We start from the raw sequence: 24,241 nt of genomic DNA, 5'->3' as shown, positions 1-24,241 counted from the left end.
TAGTCAAATTATTTGTGAATTGAAAATTGCTAATAGTAGAGGATGTACTGAGTAGAAATCAAGGGCTGAAAAGGCTGGATAAAGCTATTTTTAACCTTTTATCATTTTCCAGATTTGATCATAGGCAGTTTTGAAAATTTTACTGTTACTACCTGCAAATGGAGACATTAAAATCTGAACTAATTACTAGTAATGTTTCATTTCAGTACAAGTTATTTAGTTTGTGCAACTGTGCGCATTAAATTCTCATCAAACCTCACAGTTCTGACAGACACACAAGCAGATAGTACATGCATGCTGTGTGCCTCTGTATATATGGTACTACACATGAATGCACATCCTCTGCACACGTGCACCATGCCAAGGTTGTGATCTCTCGATGAACAGTCAGGTGAAAATGGTTGTGCCCTCAGACATCAAAATTAGTTTAAGCCCCACAGGGTGCTGGACTAACACTGTCTCTATGCTCCTTGGAAGATGTTCTCCTTTCCTAGCTAGCTCCTCTCTTGCCACTTTCTGCCTCTTCCTTGTCCTGAGGAGTCTGGGAGCAGTGAGGAGGTGACTCAGAGGCTCTGAGGTCCACTGGAGCATGCTATAAAAAATGTGCTGGGCATGCTGATGATAAAAAGCATCAACCTCATATTAACAGGAATAGTGTCAAAGCTGGGACAGAAGTATGTGGTCAATTGTTCTTGTAAGAGAAGTGAATTAGAAAAAAGTTGATTGCATTCTTTTATCAAAATGTGAACAATGTGAGAGCTGTCCTCCTCAGATCACTAAACCAAATAAGGGATAGAAATCAGCTCTTTTTCTCTTCTGATCTTCCCTTCTGGTGCCTCCTTGTTGCTCCAGAATTGGCTAGCTGACTGTATTTTAGATGCCTGAGCTTTGTAGGAAAAGTCGAAGGGAATACAAGCCCCTCAATAACCCTTCTTCTTCCCCCTTCCAAAGTATCCATCAGACATTCATTCAGCACTAAATTTCCAGCACCTGCCTAAACTCTTCCTTCTTGAATAAAAATTTGGGATTGAAAGCTCCAGCTTCAGAAAGTGAAATCTGCATCCATGTCTACTCTGAAAGAAAAGAAAGCAGAGGTCTGCTCCTTGCCCACAAAGTCCAAGTCCACCTTCTGTTTTGCCACCAAACCAGCTGGGGCTATTCCCTCCACAGCAGATATGACTGGGGAAGAGGGAGGGCAGGTCAAACAGAGTCCTTAAACAAACTCCCAGTTATGTTATACAGACATGCAGGAGTCTGCCTAGTCTCTGATCTTCCTCCCTGGCAGAGTTCCAGATGGGAACAACTGTGGCACAACTCATACATGGCACCTTCACCTTCAGAGACTTCCCATTGTTTCAGGGAAAGTCTCACAGGAATATGAGACTACTCTCCCCTCTCAGTGCTGCAGGGAAGAGACTACATGCAAAAGAGCAGTGTGTCTTCTCTCCTATACCTCATTCCTTCCTTTCTCTGTCAGAACACCCTTGCATACCCATCTTTCTCCCCACACTGGTCATCCATCTCAACTCACAGTTAATGCTTCTAAAGTCCTTCCCCAAACTCCTAGTGATCTAAGGAGCTCCTTCTGAGCAAGGGTCACGTTTGTCTCATCTGGAAGAGGAAATGAGGCTCTTCCAGGATGTATGCCACAGTGGGATACTACGACAAGTTCTTTCTGTTAATGCTTCAGCAGACCCCACGTCAAGCTGTTTTCTCACTTTTGGACAATATTGCTACAAAGTAAATGTGAAGGGACCTGGCTACTAGGAAGAGGGCACACCTGCCTCTCACCACCTGGATACCTAAACCCTCACTATTTTGACCTGAGTGTCCTGGAAAGAGGAAGAAGTGCAAGAGAGAAGTTTGATAGTGCATCTATCAAATTTAGTCCAAGAATGCAAAACATTTGGGGTATGTGAGCTGCAGAGTAAATCTGGCTGTGGATGTTTCAAGTCTAATGGCGACACATCCAGCACTGTTTAATCAGCTAAATCCTGAGCTATGAAACACTTCCATGTATAGCAATGCTGTTATAACACTGCAGTCATGGGCAGCATGGCACTCATTCATTATTGTGTTACAGCTGACCTTATTTTAAAGGGCCTGATCCAAGACCCACTGAAATCCCATTGACTCCAGAGTACTGTGGATCTAACCATAATGCAGGGATTTTCAGCATTCCTTTCCAACAAAGTGAAAACAAAGGAGCACTTTTTTGGCTGATGCTTCTCCTCATCTCTCTGGATATTTGCCTGTTCTTCCCCACCCAGGCAGCTCTGTTTTTCCCCACCCAGGTCTCTGCATCTCCAGTTTCATTGTCTCTTCTCTGCTCACTCTCTCTGCCAGCTCTGACACCTGATGTAGCCTTTGGTCTGCTTCGGCTGCCACCTCCCAGCTCTCTTCCACCTTCATAACTTTGAAAAAAGTATGAAGTTAAGCACTTGCTGCCTGATCTTGTGTTATAAAGGTCCAAGGAAGCTTCAGAACATTCCCAATGAGATGATAACATCCAATGTTATTCTCAGAGATCATAAAGAGATAAGAGAGGTTGTGGGAACCTCTACGGAAGATTTTTAAGGAGGTTAGGCAAACAATCATCAGAGCCAGCCTAAGTATAGTAGTTTAGACTCATAGACTAGCAAGGGACTAGATAATTCTTTGATAAGCATTTATAAAATGACTACAAAATTTCCACAAAACTTTTTCTTGCCTGTTGCCTTCTCCAAAACTCCCACAAAAAGGCAGCATACTGCCCATTTATAGACCACAAATCCAAGTATCTATGTCCACTGACATCATTATAAGACCTCCTGCTGTCACTTACCAAGCTCAGACTTTTATTTGGGCCTGAGTCAAAGAACAGAAATCAACTTCTCATTCTTTTAGTCCATTGCAGGGATATCTGTTCATGTTTCTCTTTGCATTCACTGGCTTTGAATAATTGTTACAGGAAAAGTACAGGGCTGGATTTTCCTGCTAATTTACCAGAGATATAAGGTAGCAACTCTCTGCCAATGAAAATGTGTATATTGTAAGGGCAGATGCAGATATGGTCCATGAGGGGCATATTACTGTATGATTAGGCCTGGAAAAAAAAGTAAAATAAGGACATAGGCAAACAAATAGTTTCAGTAAGTTTTGTTGAAGCAATTTTGGCAAAAATTATTGGAAGAAAAAACCCAACATTCTTCATTTAAAAGTGTGGTGGTCGTGCAGGGTTCAGAAAAAAGTATTTTCTAAATTTTCTATTTTCAGTTCCTTGAAATTCAAAATGGTAGCAAAAGAATTAACTAGTATTCCATGAGTGGAATGTATACAGCTGACATTAAGGTCAGAATTTGACAATTAACTGTGGGGATTTTCTATTGTTGTTCTGTTTTACAAGTAAAACTACCCAGTAATGAAATTTCTCAATTCTAACTTCATCCTCCCCAATATCTACAGCAAACAGTAGCCCCAGTGTAAAGATTTACAGCTACAGTTATGTCTCTGCTTTGTTCTTGAGCGTGTATTTACTTCTGCCCATTTGCTTTCTGAAATTCTCTCTCATTTGTCATCTGAAGAACTCCATTTAAAAGGAAAACAGGCTTCAGACATGAAACACAGCTACATTCCTGAAACATGAGATGAACAACCTTTAATTCATGCAACCTTTCATTTACAGTAATGTTTAATGGATGGGCTGGTTTCATTATGGACAATGCCTCTCCCTGCCGTTAGCCTGCAGAAAGGTCTAAAACTCTTAAGCATTTAAAGGAGCTCCATTTCATGCTCTGTATTCCCTCCTCCCCTCCCTCCCCCGCTCCCCATCACCCCTTGTGACTGCCCTTTTTCTAAGTGCATAATCTAAATGCTGTACTCTGCAAATTGCACTTATTGCTGGCTTCGAGCTTCGAAGAACCCTTCTGAACACTTTTTATACAAACCCTAACAAGGTCAAAGTTGGAAAAAGCTCAGCTGGTGGACTTGGATCCCATGAGCTAGTGACCATTTATAATTAATATTAATGAATGGCAGATGACAGATGTTTATTGCCTAAGCAGAAATGTGCATTGCTAAACCAGAAGGATTTAGTTTAAATCCAGAGGAACTGACTTTATTTCTTGTATGGATGTGGGGTGGTGGTGGGGAATGCCAGTGGGTGATCCAGCCCGTACTACCTTTAAGCATGAGTATGGAAACAATAATTCTGTAAAAAAGGATCCTAAACTCTCTAGTTGAAGTACAACATTTGGTCCTTCAAAAGATTAATTGAAATAAGGAGGACTCTCTGCACACTTCGGCAGCTCCGATTTGCAGCAGTAGTGGGTTTTATCCACAGAGTCTAAAGCACCAAAATTAAGGAGCTCTTATCTCTCTGTTTTACACTTGTGAAACCTGAGGAAGTCATATAAAGATGGTATTATAAAGAAAAAAAGTCTTTGTCTGAGACAAAGGATTGCATTCCCAGACACAGTATATTTTCTATTGCTCGAACTTTTTTTCCACAGTGGTCTCAAATTAAACTAAAGCTATTATGCATAAATCTCTCAAGTTTAAATGTGGCACAATGTAAGATGTAACATGGAGATGGAAGAGTCTTGTCTCTGTGAATACCTGCAAATACTTAAGGCTGATGGAGACTCTGGTTTCTATCTGAAAGAAACTCTTTCACAGCACATAAATTAACTTCCTGGGCATAGAGACATCTTGGGTAACATTTTCAAAAGCACAAGAACAATTTAAAGTAAGTTCTTAGAGTTTCTGATTGAGGTTGGAGTAAAAGTCTATTTGCTCTGAATCCCTTGGACAAAGCATCCTGCTCCTTAGTATCTTGCAGTATGTGTGCACCAGCTATTTGCCGTTTCCTTGCCGCTGAGATTTCTATGCTTCTGTATTACACTGTCTGTAAACTGTTTCTGAGTATGCCATTCCAAACCCTTGTAAAATATTATTTTTGGTTTAGTGGCTACAGGGTTGGTCTCAGCTCTTATAAAAGAGTGCCAAAGGAGTTGCTAACAAAAGCAGGTGGTGCTCAAATCTGTAGAAATGTGAGCAGTTTCTCCTTTTGGCTAAAGCAGAAGTTCTTGAAGCAGGCAGGAAAATGATTAGTTACTCAATTTGAAAGAGAAGTATGAACATATTTGGTGACTGCTGTACAGTGGGCTTCTTCACCTGGAGGCAGGAGGCAGCTGGAGAGAGAGGCTGCTGATCCCCACAGTCTCAATTTTTCCCAGAGAGGCAAGAGAGGATCCTGACTTGTTATAATACATCATTGTACTGAAAATATCACTCACTGAACTTTTGCATCAGGTTTCTTAGAACCTTTTTTGCATTCCAACAGTTCAGCTCCTGTAACCAGCCCTGCTGTATGGGCTGCACACACACCACAGGAACACCTAGGGGTGTTACCATTTACCAGCACTGCTGTAGTGCTCTTAAGGCACTTAAGAAAAATAAAATGTGCAAGTTGTGCTGAAAGGCCACTGTGCACTGCTGGCAGGATCTATGTGAGCCAGGACACAGGGCAGACCTCCTGGTGGAGGTGGATCAGGGGTTGCAGACCTTCCTTAGCACTTGGAGGTGCTCTGTCATAGAGGTTGCGTTCTCATCTCAGTGGGGGCTGCTTCTCCTCCAGCCTTTGGGCCACGTGGCCTTGCCTGCATCCATCTCATGAGCATGGCAGTCAGTTTGTGAAGTATCCTAAGTGAAGTGGGCTCCAGTGATGCACTGTCACATGGCAAAATCATTCTTCACATTCCACTTCCAGCTACTCATAAAGCTGGCTGCTCACTTCAGTGTGCAAAGCTGTGTTACTACAAAAAGCTCTAAATGCACAGTTCATCCTCAGAGGAATTTAAAAGAATAAACTTATCACATTCTTCGGGAAGAAAAAAAAATAAAAGAAGGCAAGACAGCCTGGATAAAATTCACATGGACAATTTCTATCTGTGATTCATGTTAAATTGAAGACTTTTGGGCAATGTTAAAACATTTGCATTCAAGTTCCTTTCATGCATGTCCACCATGACTCCTACTTGGAAATTTTTAAAAAATATTTTATAGGCGTTGATTTTCCAAAGAAATAGAAAATACCAGATTACCAAAGTCATTGCCCAGAAACTTGTTGATTTCAATGAAGTCCCAGTCAAAAGTAGGCAGGGTTTTGAAACAACCTTGCCTTAGTGTTAGGTTTCTGCCTAGTATCCTTCTAGCTTGTCCACTGGGTTGGCCTCTGGCAGGTTGACAAAAACCCAACAGCCTGTAAACCTAAGATCCCTTTGGCAACTTGGTCCAATATTCTCAAGCTTCCTTGGGCTAAATTCTGAGTCCTTTTGGCATATAAATTCCCTGAGCCTTTTTCAGAGGCAGCCCAAGAGTCTTGGTGATCCCAATGTTCTTTTCCATAAGCTTCTCTCCACTTGGTAAACTGCCAAGTATTCTCTCAACAGGTCAGAAAAATCATTCAGAAACATATAGAGATGACCAAAGTTAAATCTCATAGCACCCTTTTAGAGAGGGAACTTTTTTGTTCTATATGAAATTTAGGAGCCTGACCTGTTATTCTGATCAATGTGAAAATGTATTTAGAAATATTTGCACTATTTAGAAAGGGGAGGATCAATGCTTGACCAGCTGAAATAGTACACACACACTGGAGACACAAAACAGAAAGAGACAGTCCATTTTCAACACCTTGATTTGCAAAGTATCCTTGAAAGCAAATTCTCCCTTGAGTTACACCAAACACCAACCTTGGTGACCTCTGTGTGTTTGAGCAAGTGCAACACAGAGGTCAGAATGGGGCCTCTGGTGAATTTAGGTAATAACAGCCTGCTTCTGTGCTGATGGTTTTGCTGAGAGGATCCATCAGGAGCTGCTGTCCCCCTGTACGTTACTTGCTGCTGACAGGCTGATCCAACTGTCCAGCTGGCCTGGGGTGCACAGGGACTCCTGTCTACCTGTCAGCACAGGTGTCACCCCAGGCAGAAATGCAAACAAATGATGCTCAGAGTGGAGAGGACAAGTGAACCGTGCCGAGAGGGGCCAGAGGTGCATCCTGTTGACTCCTCATCTTCCTTCACCTTCCTGGCATATCAGAAAACTTAAGAAAATGTAAGGAGGGAGCTCCAGGGGGAGAGTATAGGTGTACCTATACCAGCAAATGAAATGGTGGAAGATGTTCAGGCTCCCTGGTCCTGATGTGCAGTGCCAGGGCAGGAACTGCTGGCCTGATCCAAGTGTTGGAGTTAGCACTTGCAAAATGACTCCAAAATCTGTGTTCAATCACCAGTATAGCCCAGCTCTGAGCCATGGCTGATAATGGAAAAAGGCATTCCTCAGGATGCACCCAGACACAGGGGTGATACAAGTATCATCTGAATTACCAGGTTCCATTGAGGCAATCAGTTTATGTAAAGCCAAGGAAAACATCTTTTTTCACATCCTTCCCTTCAGAGCACACTGGGCACAAATTTGAGTACTAAAGTTTCTCTGGGGGTTTTCTCCATTTTACTATTGTACTAGAAAGAGTTTAAATGTCTGCTGCGGCACTAGCATCTGTCTCTTATCATGTATAACTTTTCTTGATTATTTCTAGAGCGGCAGACTAAACATGCAGCTCTGACATAATGCAGCATCACATTTTTATTTCTGGTTTGTTCAAAAGCCTGCACCAGCTGAAATAAGTCTCTAAAAAGTATTATATTTATGACCTCAATTCAAGCTAATGGGAGGGCTCAGATTATTGGTGACTAAAAGGAAAACAAGCTATTAGAGATTTCTCCCAATACCCTGATGTTCTAACAACAGGGTAAGGGTTTTTGGTACCAATCTTTGGTACTCAGTCTTTGTACTGGTTCCTGATTGTCCTGGTATTGAAAGAGGCCTATCAAGTGTATTTTGGACGCTTATGGACCTTTTTTGCCTCTTTTAGGAGAGCTGTAAAAACCTAATCCCAATCAGAAGTCACCATTAAAAGTCTCAAAGGAAGAAAATGCCAGTTTCCTAAATACCAACATGGTCTACGTCACTTCCAGTCCTAAGGAATGGGGAGTGATTTTCTGGTCTGCTAAACTGCCATTACTTTCCTGTCTTTGGAAACCGTGTTCAGACTTTATAAGCTGCGGGTTCTTATAAGATGAAAACAGTTATGTAATTACAAAATTGGTGTTAGCACATTAGTCCTGATTAAAGCAAGGCTGCTAACAAATTCCCTTAGTCCCAACAGACAAGCATGAAGGGAATAAATTCCCCCAAGTGCTTGTTTGAAGAGGCAGCAGTAAATGTCTCCACAAACAGCAAACAGAACTCATTATAGGAATCCTCCTTCTCTGTCTGCTTCTTTGACTGGAGGATATTCTATTTTCAGGCACTGGCAATATCTTTTCTATGGCACAGGAAAGGCACATCCAACCAGTTTCAATTGCAAGAGGTCATCACAAGCCAGGGACTTTCCATAAGCCTTGCTTATGAGCTCATGGATATAGAAGTGTCATTTCCCAACCATCCACTGAAGAAATTATATTTCCTGACTTCCCATACAGCTAACAGGATACAACTTTCTCCTTATCTCCTACAGCAATGCAAAACCCAACATCTCTTGTCTTGGTGTAACTAATCTGGTCAGTCTCCTCCCATTCCCCTCTGCCTGTTTTATGCAAACGACTGAGATGCAGTGTTATTTCTGTATTTGGAAACAACATTCTCATTCCTGCTAATGTGTCTCTTTCAGCACTGTTCTTGAAGGGTAAGCTAGCAGACACAATGTAAATAAGAACATTTTTCAAATGAATGCAATCTAGTAGTCCAGATCCTATTTTCAGAGGCAAATGAACCTTAAGGATTCTCATACAAATATATCTAAAGTCTACATCTAGACCAGCATTTCCACTCCTAAGAAGAGATAGGACACTTAAGTACAAGTTAGTCACCAAGTCCCATAATACAGTTGTTCAACCATAAATATCGACAGCTTTTGAGGTATGGCATCATCATAGAATCACAGCATGGTTTGGATTAGAATGGGCTTTAAAGATCATCTAATTCCAACTCCCTGCCACAGGCAGGGACACTTTCCAATAGACCAAGTTTTTTGAAGCTCTATCCAACCTGGTGTTGGGCATTTGCAGGAATGGAGCAGCTACAGCTTCTCTGGGTGACCTGTTCTAGAATTTCTTCCTAAGATCTAATCTAAATCTACTGTCTTTTATTTTAAAGACATTTTTCCTTGTTCTGTCACTACCTTTCTTTGTCAAAAGCCCCTTTCCATTTTTCTTGTAGGCTCCCTTTAGGTAATGTAAGGCCACAATTAGGTCACACCAAAGCCTTCTGTTTTCCAGGCTGAACAATCCCAATTCTTTCAGTCTTTCCTGAAGAGGGGCTCCATCCCTCGTATCACCCTGGTGTTCCTCTCCCAGACTTGGTGCAAAAATACAGTGTCCCTCCTGTGCCTGGGACCCCAGAGCTGGATGCAGTGTTCCAGGTGGGCTGTTACAAGGGAGGAGGGGCAGAATGCCCTCCCTTGCCGTGCTGCCCACGCTGCTTTGAATGCAGCCAAGGACAAGTTTGGCTTTCTGAGCTGCAGGAGCACATTGCTGGGCCATGTCCAGCCTCGTTCATCAGCACCCCCAAGTCCTTCTCAGCAGGGCTGCTCTCCATCTGTTCACCCCCCCGTCTGCACTGACACTGAGTGTTGCCCCAACCCACGTGCAGCACCTTGTACTTGGTCATGTTAAACCTCATGAGATTCCCATGGGCCCACTTTTTGAGCTTGTCCAGGTATCTTGGATTACCTAGGATCACCACATGAAACGATGGATACGACACGTGCATTAAGATCTGTATCCATCTGGACTGGTATGGAAACCAGGTAGATTATTGTCATGCATCTCAACAGCAGGAGAACAGAGGTTTGGCCAAGTTACTTGCTCCTTGAATGTCTTTGGACCTTAGCTCTGTTAAAATTTTTACCTATATTCTCTTCAGCATTTGGAACATCTTCAGTCAGCAGTAAGGCAGGCAGGAAATGCACTAAGCCATGTAGCATCTAGATTGTTCTGAAGTTGTTGACCCTCACACTCTGGTTACCCAGAAATCTAGTGATTATAAAATAGGGCCACAATAGCAAAGGAAAAAAAGTAAAGGAAAAAAAAAAAAAAAAGATTGCTGTGAAAAAAGTAATGCAGTTATGCTGGTTAAACTTCAAAAAGACATACTAGCTGAATCAGCCACTTGTGGTTTGGGAATGAAAGGAGAAAGTCCATTGCATCACTGGGCAGTCAAGGGTTTGGAGGACTGTTATATTGACAAGTAGTGCGAGTACATGCTACAGGCTATGTTCCAGAAAAGAAATGTGTCACTTGAAAATGAGGATGATCTGCTCATTTGCATAATATGGCATGACTGTATTGTTGACAGAGTTAGAGTAAGGGAGCTCAGAGCCTGGGGCATACTCCTCTCCCTGGTTTCTTTGCTCAGCATGGTTTGTTTGCGTCACGCTGCTGTTGTCCAGGCCACATCATGAGGAAAGTGTGACAGACTTCTAGTCTAAGAGGACTAAAAATGCGTCTGACAAGGGTGTGGACAGGTGAGAGCAACACAGTGTGATGGCCCTTAACCTTTAGGTTTTGTCCCTGTACTCATGGGGTACAGAGGGATTGGGGCACTGGCACTGCAGCACCAGCGTTGACAGTGCTCCAGTAGCCAGGAAAGCTCCAAGAGGTCAGACAAGGCTGTGAGGGGTGTGAAAGAACATTGTGGCACGTTACAGCAGTGGTTTGTGGTCTTTTACTGCAGCTCTTCAGCTTATTACAGTGTAGTGGGGAGGATTTGTGGTCCGTGGTGACAGTCAGAGCAAAAGCAGCAGGACCCTTCCAGAGAGGGCCCTGTTACATCAGTGCCTGCAATCATGACAGGAGCAGTTCCATGGCTCCTCTTGCTCCTTTTGCTATCCCATGGTAAATGTCTTCATGGCAGTGATGAAAGAAATACAATCATCATAAATGTCTGATGCCAGATTCTCATTTCCATGAGGCCTACCCTCTAATATTTCCCCATCAAAGTGAAGCAGTTTGCACAATGGTTTTATGTCTTCCTATGGTGTTTTTGGGATTTCAGCACCCAACTCCCCTTTAATAATTATAGCTGAATATAATAGATGGGACTAAGTGACATGCTTAAAGCATAAGAAATCTGTCACCTGTGGTAGTTAGTCCATGTCAGCCACGATTTTCTAAGTAACTGTCTGTAATATAGAACTTTTGAGTACCAAGGCCTCTCAAGTCATGGCCAATGCTTCCTCCCACTAATCCATAAAATACAGCGATAGATCTAGTGGAAATACCACATCTGATGAGATAATGCAAAGGCTTCTCTGAAATACCCTGGCTTGTTTAAATAGATGTATTCAGACATGGGTTGCATAAACGCAGACACAGGAGTTTCTTTGACCCTGGGGCTATAAAATATTTTAACAAGAACTCAGCACCTTGAATCTGATTAGACACGTAATGGTATTGTTATCCAAACTAATTTCATGTCTGCATTTAATTTGAACTACTGCACTTCTCAAAATTATAGCAAGTCTCTAGATTTTCATCAATATAGGAATTTGCTATTATTAGAAGCAGCAAAGTATCTCCTGTGTACCAGAGAACTCACAGTGCCTGCAGATCAATTCTTCCAGTACAGTTGTCTGTACAAAGCTTTAGTGCCAACATAAAAGCTATTTTAAAACCAATTAATTACTTTATTGCAATATATATTGCAAGTATTATACATTCATAACACAATAGTCATAATATATAATATCAGAGATGTATTAGATTCTCATGAATATTTTTCTGATATTATATACATTCTCTTCCTAAGCAAAACATTCTGTTGGAAAATGTTTCATCTCCTGTCTAAAAACACTTATCCTATTTTTTCTTTAAATTTTGCACGGTTCTATTGAATCTATAAGAAGAAATTATTGAATCTGTAAGAAGAAATTAACGTTAGTAATGTTAGTATATCATAGTCAGAAATCCGTGACCCATTGGGAATGTTCACCGCAGGCAAAATAAAGCAAAGACAGATGGCACAGAGGCAGGAAGGGCACGGGAGGGAGCTTTAGGACACGACCGGAGAAGGAAAGGGAGAAGGGAAGAAGTGAAGGGAGAAGGGAAGGAGAAGGGAAGGGAGAAGGGAAGGAGAAGGGAAGGAGAAGGGAAGGAGAAGGAAAAGGAGAAGGGAAGAAGAAAGGGAGGAGAAGGAACGGAGAAGGGAACCTGCGGCTACGGGAGCCGCCCCCGCGCCCCGCCTGGCGCGGAACCGCGGCGCCCCCGCGCGGGCGGCACCGGCACTGCAGCACGGCGCGGGGACGGACAGCGACCAACAGACAAACACACAGCCAGCCAGCCACAATGCTACAAAATGCTATAGGCTTCGGTACGGGAGACCCTTCTAATGAGAACATTCTCCATAAATGAAATTGAAATTCCAGGATAATATATTCCTCCGGGTCATGTTTGCATCGCTTACTTCTTCGCTGAGTTCTAGTGTTAATAATGGCTTTGCCTTGTCATCCTCTTCAAAGGCAAAGCAGGTCATAGAAATATAGAATGGTTTGGATTGGAAGGGGCCTTAAACTCTTAAACTCAGCACCCCTGCCGTGGGCAGGAACACCTTCCAGAAGACCAGGTTGCTCCAAGCCCCATCCAAACTGGCCATGAACGCTTCCAGGGATGGACCATACAAAGCTTCTCTGGACAACTTGCTTTGATTTCTTACCAACCTCACGATAAAGAATTTCCTTCTAACATCTAATTTTAATTTCTTGTCTTTTAGTTTAAAACCTCTCCCCTTTGTCCTATCACTATCTGTCCATATAAAGAATCATTCTTCATCTTTTTTTATAAGCTCTCTTTAAGAACTGAAAGGTCATCTCTTATTCAGAGATGAACTCGTAAACATAATGGCCCATGCCATTTTTGCACTTTGCATTTCACAGATAGCCAAATGCCCAAATTACCAATGAATTTCCACAACATCTGGCACCCAGTTCAATGTGTTGCTATGACATGCATTTCTGCAAGTAGAAGAAAGAATAAAAATACTCAGGAATAAATCTCTGGGAAGAAGAGAGAAGGGATATGAACAGGAGGGTGATGTACACAAGAATGGAGCTCCAGCTATATCCCAATGCTAGCAGAGAACTGCTGGTAGAATCTTTTCTTGGGTCTAAACTGGAACATGGACTGACTAGGAGTAACATTGCACTGTCATATAAAAATTCCCATTTTTAAAAATAGTAGTGAAAGGAACTAAACCAGCAAAGATGACCCTTCTGTGCTATATTGCTTTACCATAACAGTATAGGTTTAGAGGGTTAATCTTTTCACAAATTGCTGCAGAATGGAGGTGGTAACATTAAATTATGTACAGAACTGCACAGAGGACTCCAAACTAGCTGTCCTCTGAGTAGAAGAGAATTAGGACTCAGTTTTACATATTTTCCAGTGTTCAGTTTTCCTTGTCATTTGTGAAGGTACAATCTCATTAAAACAGAAAAAGTAAAGCCGTGCCTAGATAAGTCTCTAGCTAGACAAAGGTATCTTATTCTTAGTATATCCACACAGATATAAATACATATATCCTAGTCCATGACTGAATGGGAAGCCATTGCGTGTTATTCCAACACACTTAAAGAACTGTGGCTGGGAAGTCACAGCTGAATGATTTTGGCTAATCACCAAGTGAGTAATGTCAAACACTGAATGTCTGGACAGTTTCCATTCAAATAACATTTCATCTTGGGCCAACAGTATTTACAAACCACTGGAATGAAACCCCATACTGTCATTTATCCATTAGTAAGAGACAGCATTACAGCTGGGTAAGATGCAGCCTTACTTCTGCATGGAGGCCTCTCAGTTCTCCCAGTGGTGGTAGCTGTTTCTGATCCTCCCACACCAGTTCTTCAGGTCTCCCCTGCTCACCTCTGCACATCTCAGATGGCATTTACAAATTCAGAGAAGGATTCTGCAGGTTCAGGTAATCTCTGACTGGCTCCCTGAAATTTAAGGTGTCATTTTACAGTTAAAGTTTTACTGTTTCAGAAATAACAAAGGCAGATATTTGTCCCTACTTGACTTAATGTGTGTATCTAAACCTTCCCTTGCTCTCAGGCAGTGGTGGTAAAGAACTGAGAAGCTGTAAAACATTTCCATAGAGCTACACAAGAAGAAGATACAGCATATTCTCAGATCTTGATCTTGCTCCTTGCTTTCTGCATTCTCTTCACCTCTTCTGAATCACTCTTCCTTTATCTGACCTGCACCCTGCATGTCCTTTGATGGTTATCTGTTCTGAGAACAAAGTCACTTCCCCTGCACCTACTCCTTCATTGTGACATACTCCCACAGAGTTCAGTGAGCCATCAAAAACCACTATCTTTGGTTTTGAGACAGGAATAGGCAAAACTAACAAAAATTTAACATCCTCAACAGCAAGAGCTACTGCCAGGTTTGTGCAGCTCCCCCTGGATGGGTGGTAGAGGAAAGCCTGTATTATCTCGCTAAAATTTAAAAACAAAAAGTATTCTCTCTGTAACAAAGAAGGATAGATTACTTTCACTAGTATCATTATTGGCATATCATAAAGACAGTTTAGCCAGATATTCTTCAATACTTGTCCAGAAATTTCTCCATGTAAGAAGGCATACAGGTCGGTATGGCATTCTATCAGGAAAGTCACCAGAGAGGTTGCCTTTGAAGATATCATTAGGATTCATCTAACTACAGGTGAATTTCAGCTGCATAGCTCAATAGTTCCACACAGACAAAAAATCTAAACTGTTTTAGGTTTGTGTTTAAGCCAATGTCATTCCTGCACTGGTTTATAAAGCTAATAGAAGAAACAGAATCACAGAATCACAGAAATGTTTTGGTTGGAAGAGATCTTTGAAGATCATGTGTGCCATGGGTATCAACATCTTTCACTAGATCAGGTTGCTCAGAGCCTCATCCAGCCTGACTTTGAACAATTCCAGTGATGAGGTATCCCCAGCTTCTGTGGGCAGCCTATTCCAGTGCACTACACTCAGCAAAAAGAATTTCTTCCTGACTTGCAAGCATGAATGCACTCCATTATATCATCTCCACAGCCAATATACAAAGTTTTAATGTTCCTAAGGGGACAGGATGCTTCATTGGAGAGATCTGTAGCAGCAACAAATGCCCCCACGTCTTACCTTATTTAAAGCAATAAAGTAGTTGAATACCTAATTTTGTGACAATGTTCACAATGAGACACGTTTTAGTCTGAAGACCATCACATACCTTTGTTGGAGCAGTCACTTTGCCACGGGATTCATGTTGCATTACCAAGAATCCCTTGGGATGTGGGTGTGGTGATCAGACATTTCCAGTTCCTGATGGGAGGTGCTAATCCAGGGCTGGTTTCACAGGTTATGGCAAAGTGAGGGAATCAAAAATTGCGATAGTCTGAGCAAATCTTCTAATGTGCTATCATTTTTTTCAGGGAAAAAAAATAGGGAGGAGAAAAGAAAAAAATCCAACAAAGATGAAAGCAAGGAGACAAGACAGGAAAGCAAAGGGCGAGCAGCCCGAAGACAAAACCGGGAACAGAGGGAAAACAACAACAAAACGCAGCCGAAGAAAAGGAAAGCCCCAAACAAAGACCAGGACCTGGCACCTGTTGACACTGCACATTAATGGCCCTCCATGATTGTTTAAGTCTTATGATGCTGCTATCTCTACCAGATCGCCCTGACAGGTGTTCCAACCATTCAGGCTGCAAATGGACAATGCTACCAGTTATTATTAAACTTTAAACAACATTCCAAATACTTCCTATATTCTCCAAGCAACCATAGTTTATTAAAGAGATTGACATGAGCCAAGGGAAAAAAAAATCTAAAGATGGGATACTTTAAAACTGTTATATTATATGCTTCCATGCATCTGTAAAAGGCAATTAAGAAATTTTGTATATATTAATAATAGGGTATAAAATATAGCAATATAATAATGAATGACATTCAGATGAACAATGTTCTTTTGCTTTGTAAAATATTTTTCAAGTTATTGTTTAAGTATGAGGCAAGAGATATGTCTAAATCAAAGACGAAAATCGTATCCCTTCATATATTGTACATAATTAAGAGAAGGAGGAAAACATTTCTGAAGAGCCAGTAGGAGCCCAAGGTTTTACAACCTCTGGTGGAGTAGGATGGGATTGCCCTGTGTTTTCCCGGTCCATGCTCCAGACATGGGTGAGAAACATCAGGAGAAAGCCAGCAGGGCTTCAGCTGCTGAGGGATAAGAAGCAGAAGCATCTGCAGCTTTGAAGACTGAATCCCTGAGGCAGAAGGAAACTGAGCTGAGCTTGAATAACGCTCTTATCTGTGGACAACACAATGTTTTCTGGTCTAAACAGCGGTACCGTGTGCTGGTTTATGCTTTTTATACCTATGTGTAACTTAAGTCTACATTTCAAATCTTCTGGTGAATGACAAATCGTATTTGTAGGAGACAACGTTGAGTTAATAAAAACCAGAAAAATAGATCATATAAGTATGTGTTTTTCACAGTGATAGTGTCACTTTTTCTGTTGGGGAAGGGAATAATTTCATAGCTTCACAGACGGAAGAGGACACAACTTACACCCACACTGTGCATCTAGCAAAGGAGTGTCCAGGAACATAAATTTACAAATGTATACAAATTGCAAACTTCTATTCTAGAAGTAAATCCCTATTCTGGTTCTTCTCTCTGACACAGCAGAAGTGAAAATCTCCACTGCTCAGAGGACAAAGCAAGTCCTGTGGTACCATTCTGGGTATGTTAGAGGCTAGAGTGCCCCATCAGTGAAACACAGGTTATGTTACACACTGAGTTGCTGCTCAGAAAAGGACTTACCATTTACAGAAACATGTTGAGGAACCAGCACATCTCACAATATGTGTTCTGTTGCCATGTTTTGCGCAATGACAGCTGTCATGGAGGTAGAGGCCCACTCACTGTGGAGCATGGACTAGCAGACGTGACAGGCATCAGTTCCCCTCCGTGTTCACTATTTCTGTTTCTCACAGTGGGTTTGACCTTTAAAAAGACCCTGTCCAACACTGAAGCTTTTCTCTCAGGCTGAGAACATCTGAGTGACAGGTCTCAGTGACTTTCCAAGGAATATCCTAATCACCCAGACAGCAATGTAGGATGGTTTCCTACAGTTTGCTTTGTAAGAGCTTTGTCCTCCAGTGATACATATAGATGCAGTAGCCTAACCACATGGTGTTTAAGGCTTCCACAGTTTACCTCCTACGTTCATGAAAATTAAATAAAACTTTCTGTAAGCAGTCCCTGACTTTATGCATTTATTATATTTTGGCTGTTGAGAAGACCAAAAGGCTGAATTTTACAGAGATGAGTATGAAATACTCCTCACACACAATGGAGCCTGAATGGCTGAGAGCCAAGCAGGGTGTGCTGGATGCCTGTGACAAGTACCTAGCAGTGTGAGACTGAGGCAGGGGTGACTATTTGTGAGCTCCCAGCCTCATTGCATAACTTGTTTACACCCTCCTCCAGAGGGTGGTCTGGTCCCAGTCTCCCACTACTGATCCAAGCAACAGCAGTTGAATCCCTCCACCAACATTTTCCCTCCTTGCTGGCAGCGGCAGCTGAGGAGGAGCTGGTCTTAGAGAAGTGAAGGATGCAGAACCTGTGAGCAGCACTGAGGCTCTGGGTGATGTTGATGTAGAGAGGAAAGGAGAAATCCACATGCTGCCAGACTCAGAAGGAGGACCAGAGGAGGTCCAAGTAGCAGTTCTAGGCTGAGAGGTGCTGGTATCACAACAGAAAGGGGAACCCAGTGCTTCAAACCCTGTCCTACAGCTGCAGTCATTCATCTGTTTGCAGTGCTGGTGGGCAAACAGGGATTTTCAGCTCCTCAGAAAGAATTTACTGTTCCATTTACTTCCTCCAAAGATAGGTTTTTGGCCAGATGAAGCATCCCTACTTGGATTCAGCAAACTAGGTCAGCAGCTGGACCACATGAATAGTTGCACTCAGGGAAGATTTGTCGGCAGCTCTTAAAACTAACCAGTAGGATTGTGTATTTTCCCTTTCCTTTTCCTCCTATATTGATTAAATATAGGAGCTAAATGGTAAGGGGGTTTGGTATGGAAGAATGGTTTTTGATAGAAGCACAAACAAAATCTGTAAAAATGAACAAGAGTGTTCAGAGAGTAATTTAAAAAAAAGGAAAAAGCAAAACTAGACTCAGAATGTCCCTGATGTCAGTTATTCTCTACTACAACACTTGGAGGAGTCAAAGGAATGCCATTTATCTGGCAAAGATAAACAGAAGACTGAAAAGCAGTATCAAGTAGTTCAAGAATTACAGACTGAGGGAGAAGAGAGATGGAGAAAGGAAAAGAAGGTAACTTAGGATAAAAATGTGAGCTCTATTATACACAGTCAAAAAAAACTTTTATTGCAAATTCCCTGCATATGCAAGAGGCAGTGACAAGTCTGTCTTACCAAAAGCAGAACTTGGAATGCTGTTACCTTTCAGCAAGGAATAAAAATGTAAACACAATTTGGCCCATGGCAGTTATAATTTATATCATTAGTACCTGAAAAAACATGCTACATCTTTCCTGGAAATGAACAAGAAAGTTGCTGTCATGTCGCTTCCTCCCACACAGAAAAATATTTGATAGTATTGCCTATAGCCAGGATGAAGCACTAAGAAATATAAACAAGTCACATGGGTAACTAAAATTTCCAAAGTCCTGGCAGAGAATGTAGACCACCCTGCTGGTAGGTGATCCACTCAACTGGGACTCCCAAGAAACTGAAGTGGAATATGGACCTTTGTAGGCCAAGTGTATTGCAATAACACCTTTTGCCCATCCAGTAATAAATGTGTAAAACCAGGAGTCAATGATCTTACACGCTAGTGAGAGTTAGCTAGAACTCATAGGACCTTACTGGAGAAGATCTGATTAAGTAGTAGGAGTAGTTGTGCCTCTGTCAGAAACTTCTTTCCTGACAATTGCTTCCCAGTTAAAAACTATCTCAAAGTCTCAAGAGTCGATTTTAAGTGATTCCCAGAGAATTATGAACAGCTTTTCTTAAAATGGGACCCAGCAGCTTTATTATGAGCCACCACAGCAGAGTTGTCAGGCTGACCAATGCACTAAATAAATGACAGGTTTTGCTGTACCCTGTAGCAAAGTGGCAGCAGAAGAACCCATCAGCAGAATGGGACCACCACCATCACCATCATCCCCTACAATGAAGGTCTTGCGTCTCTACCAACATCCTCTGGGTACTTGTGGTTGATGTGCTGACGGGAAAGCAGCACATGAATATTGTTATTAATTTGGAAGAATTCCTCTATAGCCCTCATGAGTCACTACAATTATTTTTTGTTTCTGTGGTTTTTAGGGTCTGAAACTTATTGAAGGTTGAACTTTCTGACGCAGTCTGAATTTACCATGACACTAGGACTTAATTGCTATGCATTGCTTTTTGCAGAGACAGCACTGGGTTTAGTTCACACGAAGTTGCACAAATTCAAACAAAAACCTCTGCACAGGATGTCATAACAGCTGATCATGGGAGCTACTCTTCAACGTGACATTCTGCAAGCATCAGCTGCAGCTTCAGTCTTTCCTAAGTCCATCAGCAAGGGCTCAATCACATTTTCAGGCTCAGGTCTGCTACTTCACCACTGTTATTTAGCACGAAGTTTACTCATTAAAGACCTTGCACTCTTACAAGCAAGCACACTCTGTAGTTACACATCCACAAATAATTTTCTCATGTGGCCTCTCGTTAATGCAAGGTTGGATTTTTCCTAGTATTTTGCAATAATTTAGCATAATCTAAAGAAAAGTTAAGTCAGCATGTTTGCTCACCATTTTAAATAACACATCTGCCCCTTGCATTTTCCTCTCCTAACTTCACTGTGATACTCCTAGTGGGTTTAGGCCTGCCCTTTCAGATCTGGAACGATAATAATTGCATTTAAAAAGCAAGACTACCCATTGATTGGTTTGACACAAAAAATTCCGTGTTTTCATGTGCAAATTCTTGTTGATAGTGTTCTATACAGTGTTTCAGGGTGCTAACAATGTCCATATGAAACAAAGAGAAACCAAACAGCCTTACCTCACTTGTAGTCATGGAATCCCAGCCTGGGGAAAGAAGGGTAGGTTGAGCAGCCTGTCTTGGATAAAATTGGCAGCACAACTTCTTCTGTAATCGCTACTGTGGAAGTAGAACAAATTCTGAAGGTACCACAAAAACATGAGGCAATATAGCAAGGACAGGAGAGAAAAAAGTTGTCGGCTGGTCTGCCACATTTAAAAGGATGATGTGAACAAAATTATACTGGCAACAGCAAAAATTTATTGTATAAAGGGAATAAAGCACTAGGCTAAATGATCCCAGAATGAAACCAATGGGATTCAATTAGTTTAGTTTATGATGTGCATATAGAAAGAAACCAAAGATGAGACAAATTAATGCAGAGAAAGGAACAGAGTGCTGGCAGGCTGCAGATAAGCAAGAAGCTGAAAAACATGCTGTCACTATTACTTAATCTATGCATGAAGTAATCTCTACTCATTCATAGTCTATTCCAGTACACCTGTGTCTAAACAGCTTATTTAAGTTCTACAGATGCTCATACAGACATTGTCCAGGGGGGAGCTAGTACAGTAACTAATACCTTGTTCTAGTAAAACTCTGGTGTTTTCCTAGAGCATGATATTCTGCTTTTGTGATTTTGAGCTAATTTTTGTGACTGAAAAACAGGAGGGCAGTTCCCTTCCTACTTTAGGCTATAGCACAAAAAAAACTGGTTTTACAAATTATTCAATCCTGACTATATCATCCATGTACTGTTTAAATACATAGCAGTTCATAAAGGAAGCTGCTAAGAAAAAGGAAAATGTGGATAATATTTCTTATGGAAATCAGCATAATCTGTTCAGGGCTGTGTTCCTTTTTCATAAGAAATGATATATTAGTTTAATCTGCTGTCAAAATTGAACAATGGTAGAAACAGAAAACACCTCACAGCTATAGCACAATTCCAAATGGTAAAGGAGGTTATTTTTCACAATCATGCTTTGTTCATAAAAGAAACCTCTAGTAAGTAAATTACAACAGAATCTGTCCTATAGCTACTCTATTAATTCTGTTCTCTGGAAACAGTGTTTACAGTTTCAGACAGCAGGAGGGGACTAAAAATGAGTAAACTACGTCCACAAGACACTGATGGATAACCATGCATTCCCACTAGTTGTTGGAAAAGTAATATCCAAGAGAAAAAACTCATGGTCATCCTTTTACCAGCTCTTTCCTCCACTGTTACTCCTAAACTAGCTGATAAAAAAGCATATGGTTTTGCACACCAGAGACAAAATAATGAGCAAGGAGGTGTCAGTCTGCTTTTAAACCCGGAGATTTCTTGAACAGTGGCTGAAAAGCACAATTCTGTCGTCTTTGGTGATAATGTCTCCCACGTCAGAGGCTTATGTCCTGCTGTCACTCTGCTTACTAATAAAACCTGAGATATTACTGCTCTTCTAGCGTGTCACTTCCATTGAAGAGTGACTTTGACCATTCACAGAGTGTGATGAGCTGCTATCTTTTCCAGATGCTAGTTACTTCTTTCTAAAACATTTTTCTACCCACCAGCCCCTGCCTTCTGTTCCATAGATGTGCCTCATATAGGATAACTAACCCAGTTCTGCTGAGAACAAGACTGCATGGTTTGGATGACTCACATGCTCATGCATGTGACTGCAGTCAGGAATGGAAAGACTGGTGGAGACTGCATTTTGGATCAAACATCTCTAAAAGAGGGAGGATATTACATGAGCCAAAATTATACTTTAAAACACCTTGAAAGCCTGTGGGAGATCATGCACACGTTTTAGTCTCTTGTAGTCATCTTTGAAATGATTCCCAAGGGTAGAACCTGACCTCATGGGCTACAACTTTGGCCCATTTCTACACCTTTGGAATATATTGTGCTATTTCTATATTATTCTCACTATGGATGCTCAGCTCACTTCCTATGGGATTTGTAACAAATGAACAGTCTTCTTGAATGTTAATTAAGTTGTTTACATTATAGTTAATGAATAGTGAGGGCTGAGCCACCTGCTACTCTCCATCCTGACAAATCCTCTTTGGAGTACCTTTTGGTGATAGCTTCCCAGATAATCTTGAGCAAGAGCACATATTCTACTCCTCATGTATCCTTTTACCTTGCTGGCATTATCTGAGCTCCAGTAGTGCATCAAACGATGTAATTAGCATCCCTCATCTGTGGTTTCTTTTCACAGCCTGTTTCCTACAACCTTACATTTGCTGTGCCAAATGCATTACAGAAGTCTAGACATATTGTACTTGCTGCTTAGAGGGAAAGAAAAAGAAAAGCATTCTCATGGCAGTAGAAATCTTGCTTGAGATATCAAATTCTTATTTTGGTTTGTTTTCCTTTTTTATACAAGAGAGAAATGTCAACACAAGAAAATTTCTTAAGCACATGCACCCAGAGACTTACATTTTCCAAATTAATCCCAGGAGAAAGAAAAGAATGATAATTAAAAGTAAGTATTTGAAAGTCAGCTGGGCACCTTAAGCTGAAATTCTGGTGCACCATTAGGGGGCCATCTCAATATAAGGTCTTAAGAATGAAGGTTTTAGAAAGACTTAGAAGCCTTATTCAGCTGAGACAGACTTGCTCAGGGATAAGTAAGAATTCTTTGCAATTTTCTCATGGGTCCTGCAGGATCCTAGGAGCAATTTCATACATTAGGAAATGCAGGTCCACTGCACTTTAGTGTCTGTCAGTGGGTGGTTAAGAAGCACAATGTGCACATTGTACCTAGGCGGTAATTAAAGAGGTATCAGCTGTTTTTCAATATAGAAAGCTTTGTCTTCTGACTACAAGAATAAATAATCCATCACTCAGGAATGCTGGATAGTCATAATTTCAGGCCTATAAATCATATAGGCGTGCTTTGTAACCAGTTTTACTGAAATGTTACTTCATAAAAAATCACAGTAGCAGCACCATGCATCGTATTGTTTATTGCTACAAGGGAGAGCTGCAGAAATATCCTCCTCATCATCCCCCTGCGGGAGAGCAATAACTGCCATGTTTAGAAGAACAGTTGACAATATCAAAAGGAATTTCAATATTAATTTGAAAAGTGGACATTCTGTGCTTGCTATAAGACAACAGGTGATGCAAAGCGCTCAGAAGATTATTTAATGGATGCATTGACAGCACTGTGTATTGTTTTAAACAGCTTTTACCTTGATTTTTAAATACAGTAATATTGATCTGCAGTCAAGGTGTCCTTGCACATGATTTGTGCAAGCAGTAACAGTGGCTTACAATTCTGTATAAAGCTGGCTGTATAAACATATGTTCCCATGCACAAGCTCTGCTGAAGCTTGTCTGAAGCTCCCACAGTCTCTTTCCTCAGCTAAGCACAAGAACAAATCTCTCAGAAGGCTGTGGCTAAAGGCTGAGAAGGTTCCTGTGGGCTTCTGTAAAGCAGCAAGATGAAAATCAAAGGGGAGAATGCAGAGCACCACATGAAGGCAGGAGCATACAAATTCAGAGAGTAAGAAGAAAAGGCCCCTTAGGCAGCAGTGGTAATTCACAGCTGAATGTAAACAGTGTCATATCACAAAGAAAGCAAACACCATACTGGGATACACATGCAGAAATATAGCCTGTAATATATATGAAACTATTTTTCTGTTCTACTCAGAATTGCCATGAATATCAGCTGAAATACATCCCCTTAAGGTACCACAGTTGAGGAAAGAAGTGGTATAACTAGAAATTGTTCAGGCAAAGACACTGAGAATGATCAAAGCTTAAAAAAAATAAGCTTCAGAAAAATGTTCCCACACCTACCTACCTATGAAGCAGGTAATAGCCATACACCAGCACTGCCAAGGATAAGAGGAATGTGGCCACAAATGGGAATCAGCTGAAGGAAACAGGAATAAATAATCCTTTATCTGTAAAAACTTCTCCCTTTCTGGATATACTAAACAATATAACTCAGTGATGGCATTTAGCAAAAGAGAAAACAAAACACAAGACTCCCAGCACTAAAACTAACATATCTCTTCCATCCCATCTGTAGCCAGTATCTAATTTTACCCTTTTTCAGGATGTGCGTTTGCATTCCTAGCTCCCTCATTAA

At 41.3% G+C, this 24,241-nt stretch overlaps 1 protein-coding gene across 1 annotated transcript in view; it reads left to right on the top strand.

Annotated features, from left to right (window-relative positions):
* The window catches only part of RSPO3 (R-spondin 3), a 59,784-nt gene extending 43,228 nt beyond the window's left edge, over positions 1–16,556 (top strand). The window contains exon 5 of the mRNA XM_033056582.2: positions 15,505–16,556. Within this exon, the coding sequence (XP_032912473.1) occupies positions 15,505–15,698 (194 nt within the window). The 3' untranslated portion in view covers positions 15,699–16,556. The remainder of the gene's footprint in view (positions 1–15,504) is intronic.
* Positions 16,557–24,241: the final 7,685 nt, after the last annotated feature.

This window comes from Catharus ustulatus, chromosome 3, assembly GCF_009819885.2.
Source record: "Catharus ustulatus isolate bCatUst1 chromosome 3, bCatUst1.pri.v2, whole genome shotgun sequence".
Classification (NCBI taxonomy): Eukaryota; Metazoa; Chordata; class Aves; order Passeriformes; family Turdidae; genus Catharus; species Catharus ustulatus.
This window is presented reverse-complemented; position numbering and strand designations above follow the sequence as displayed.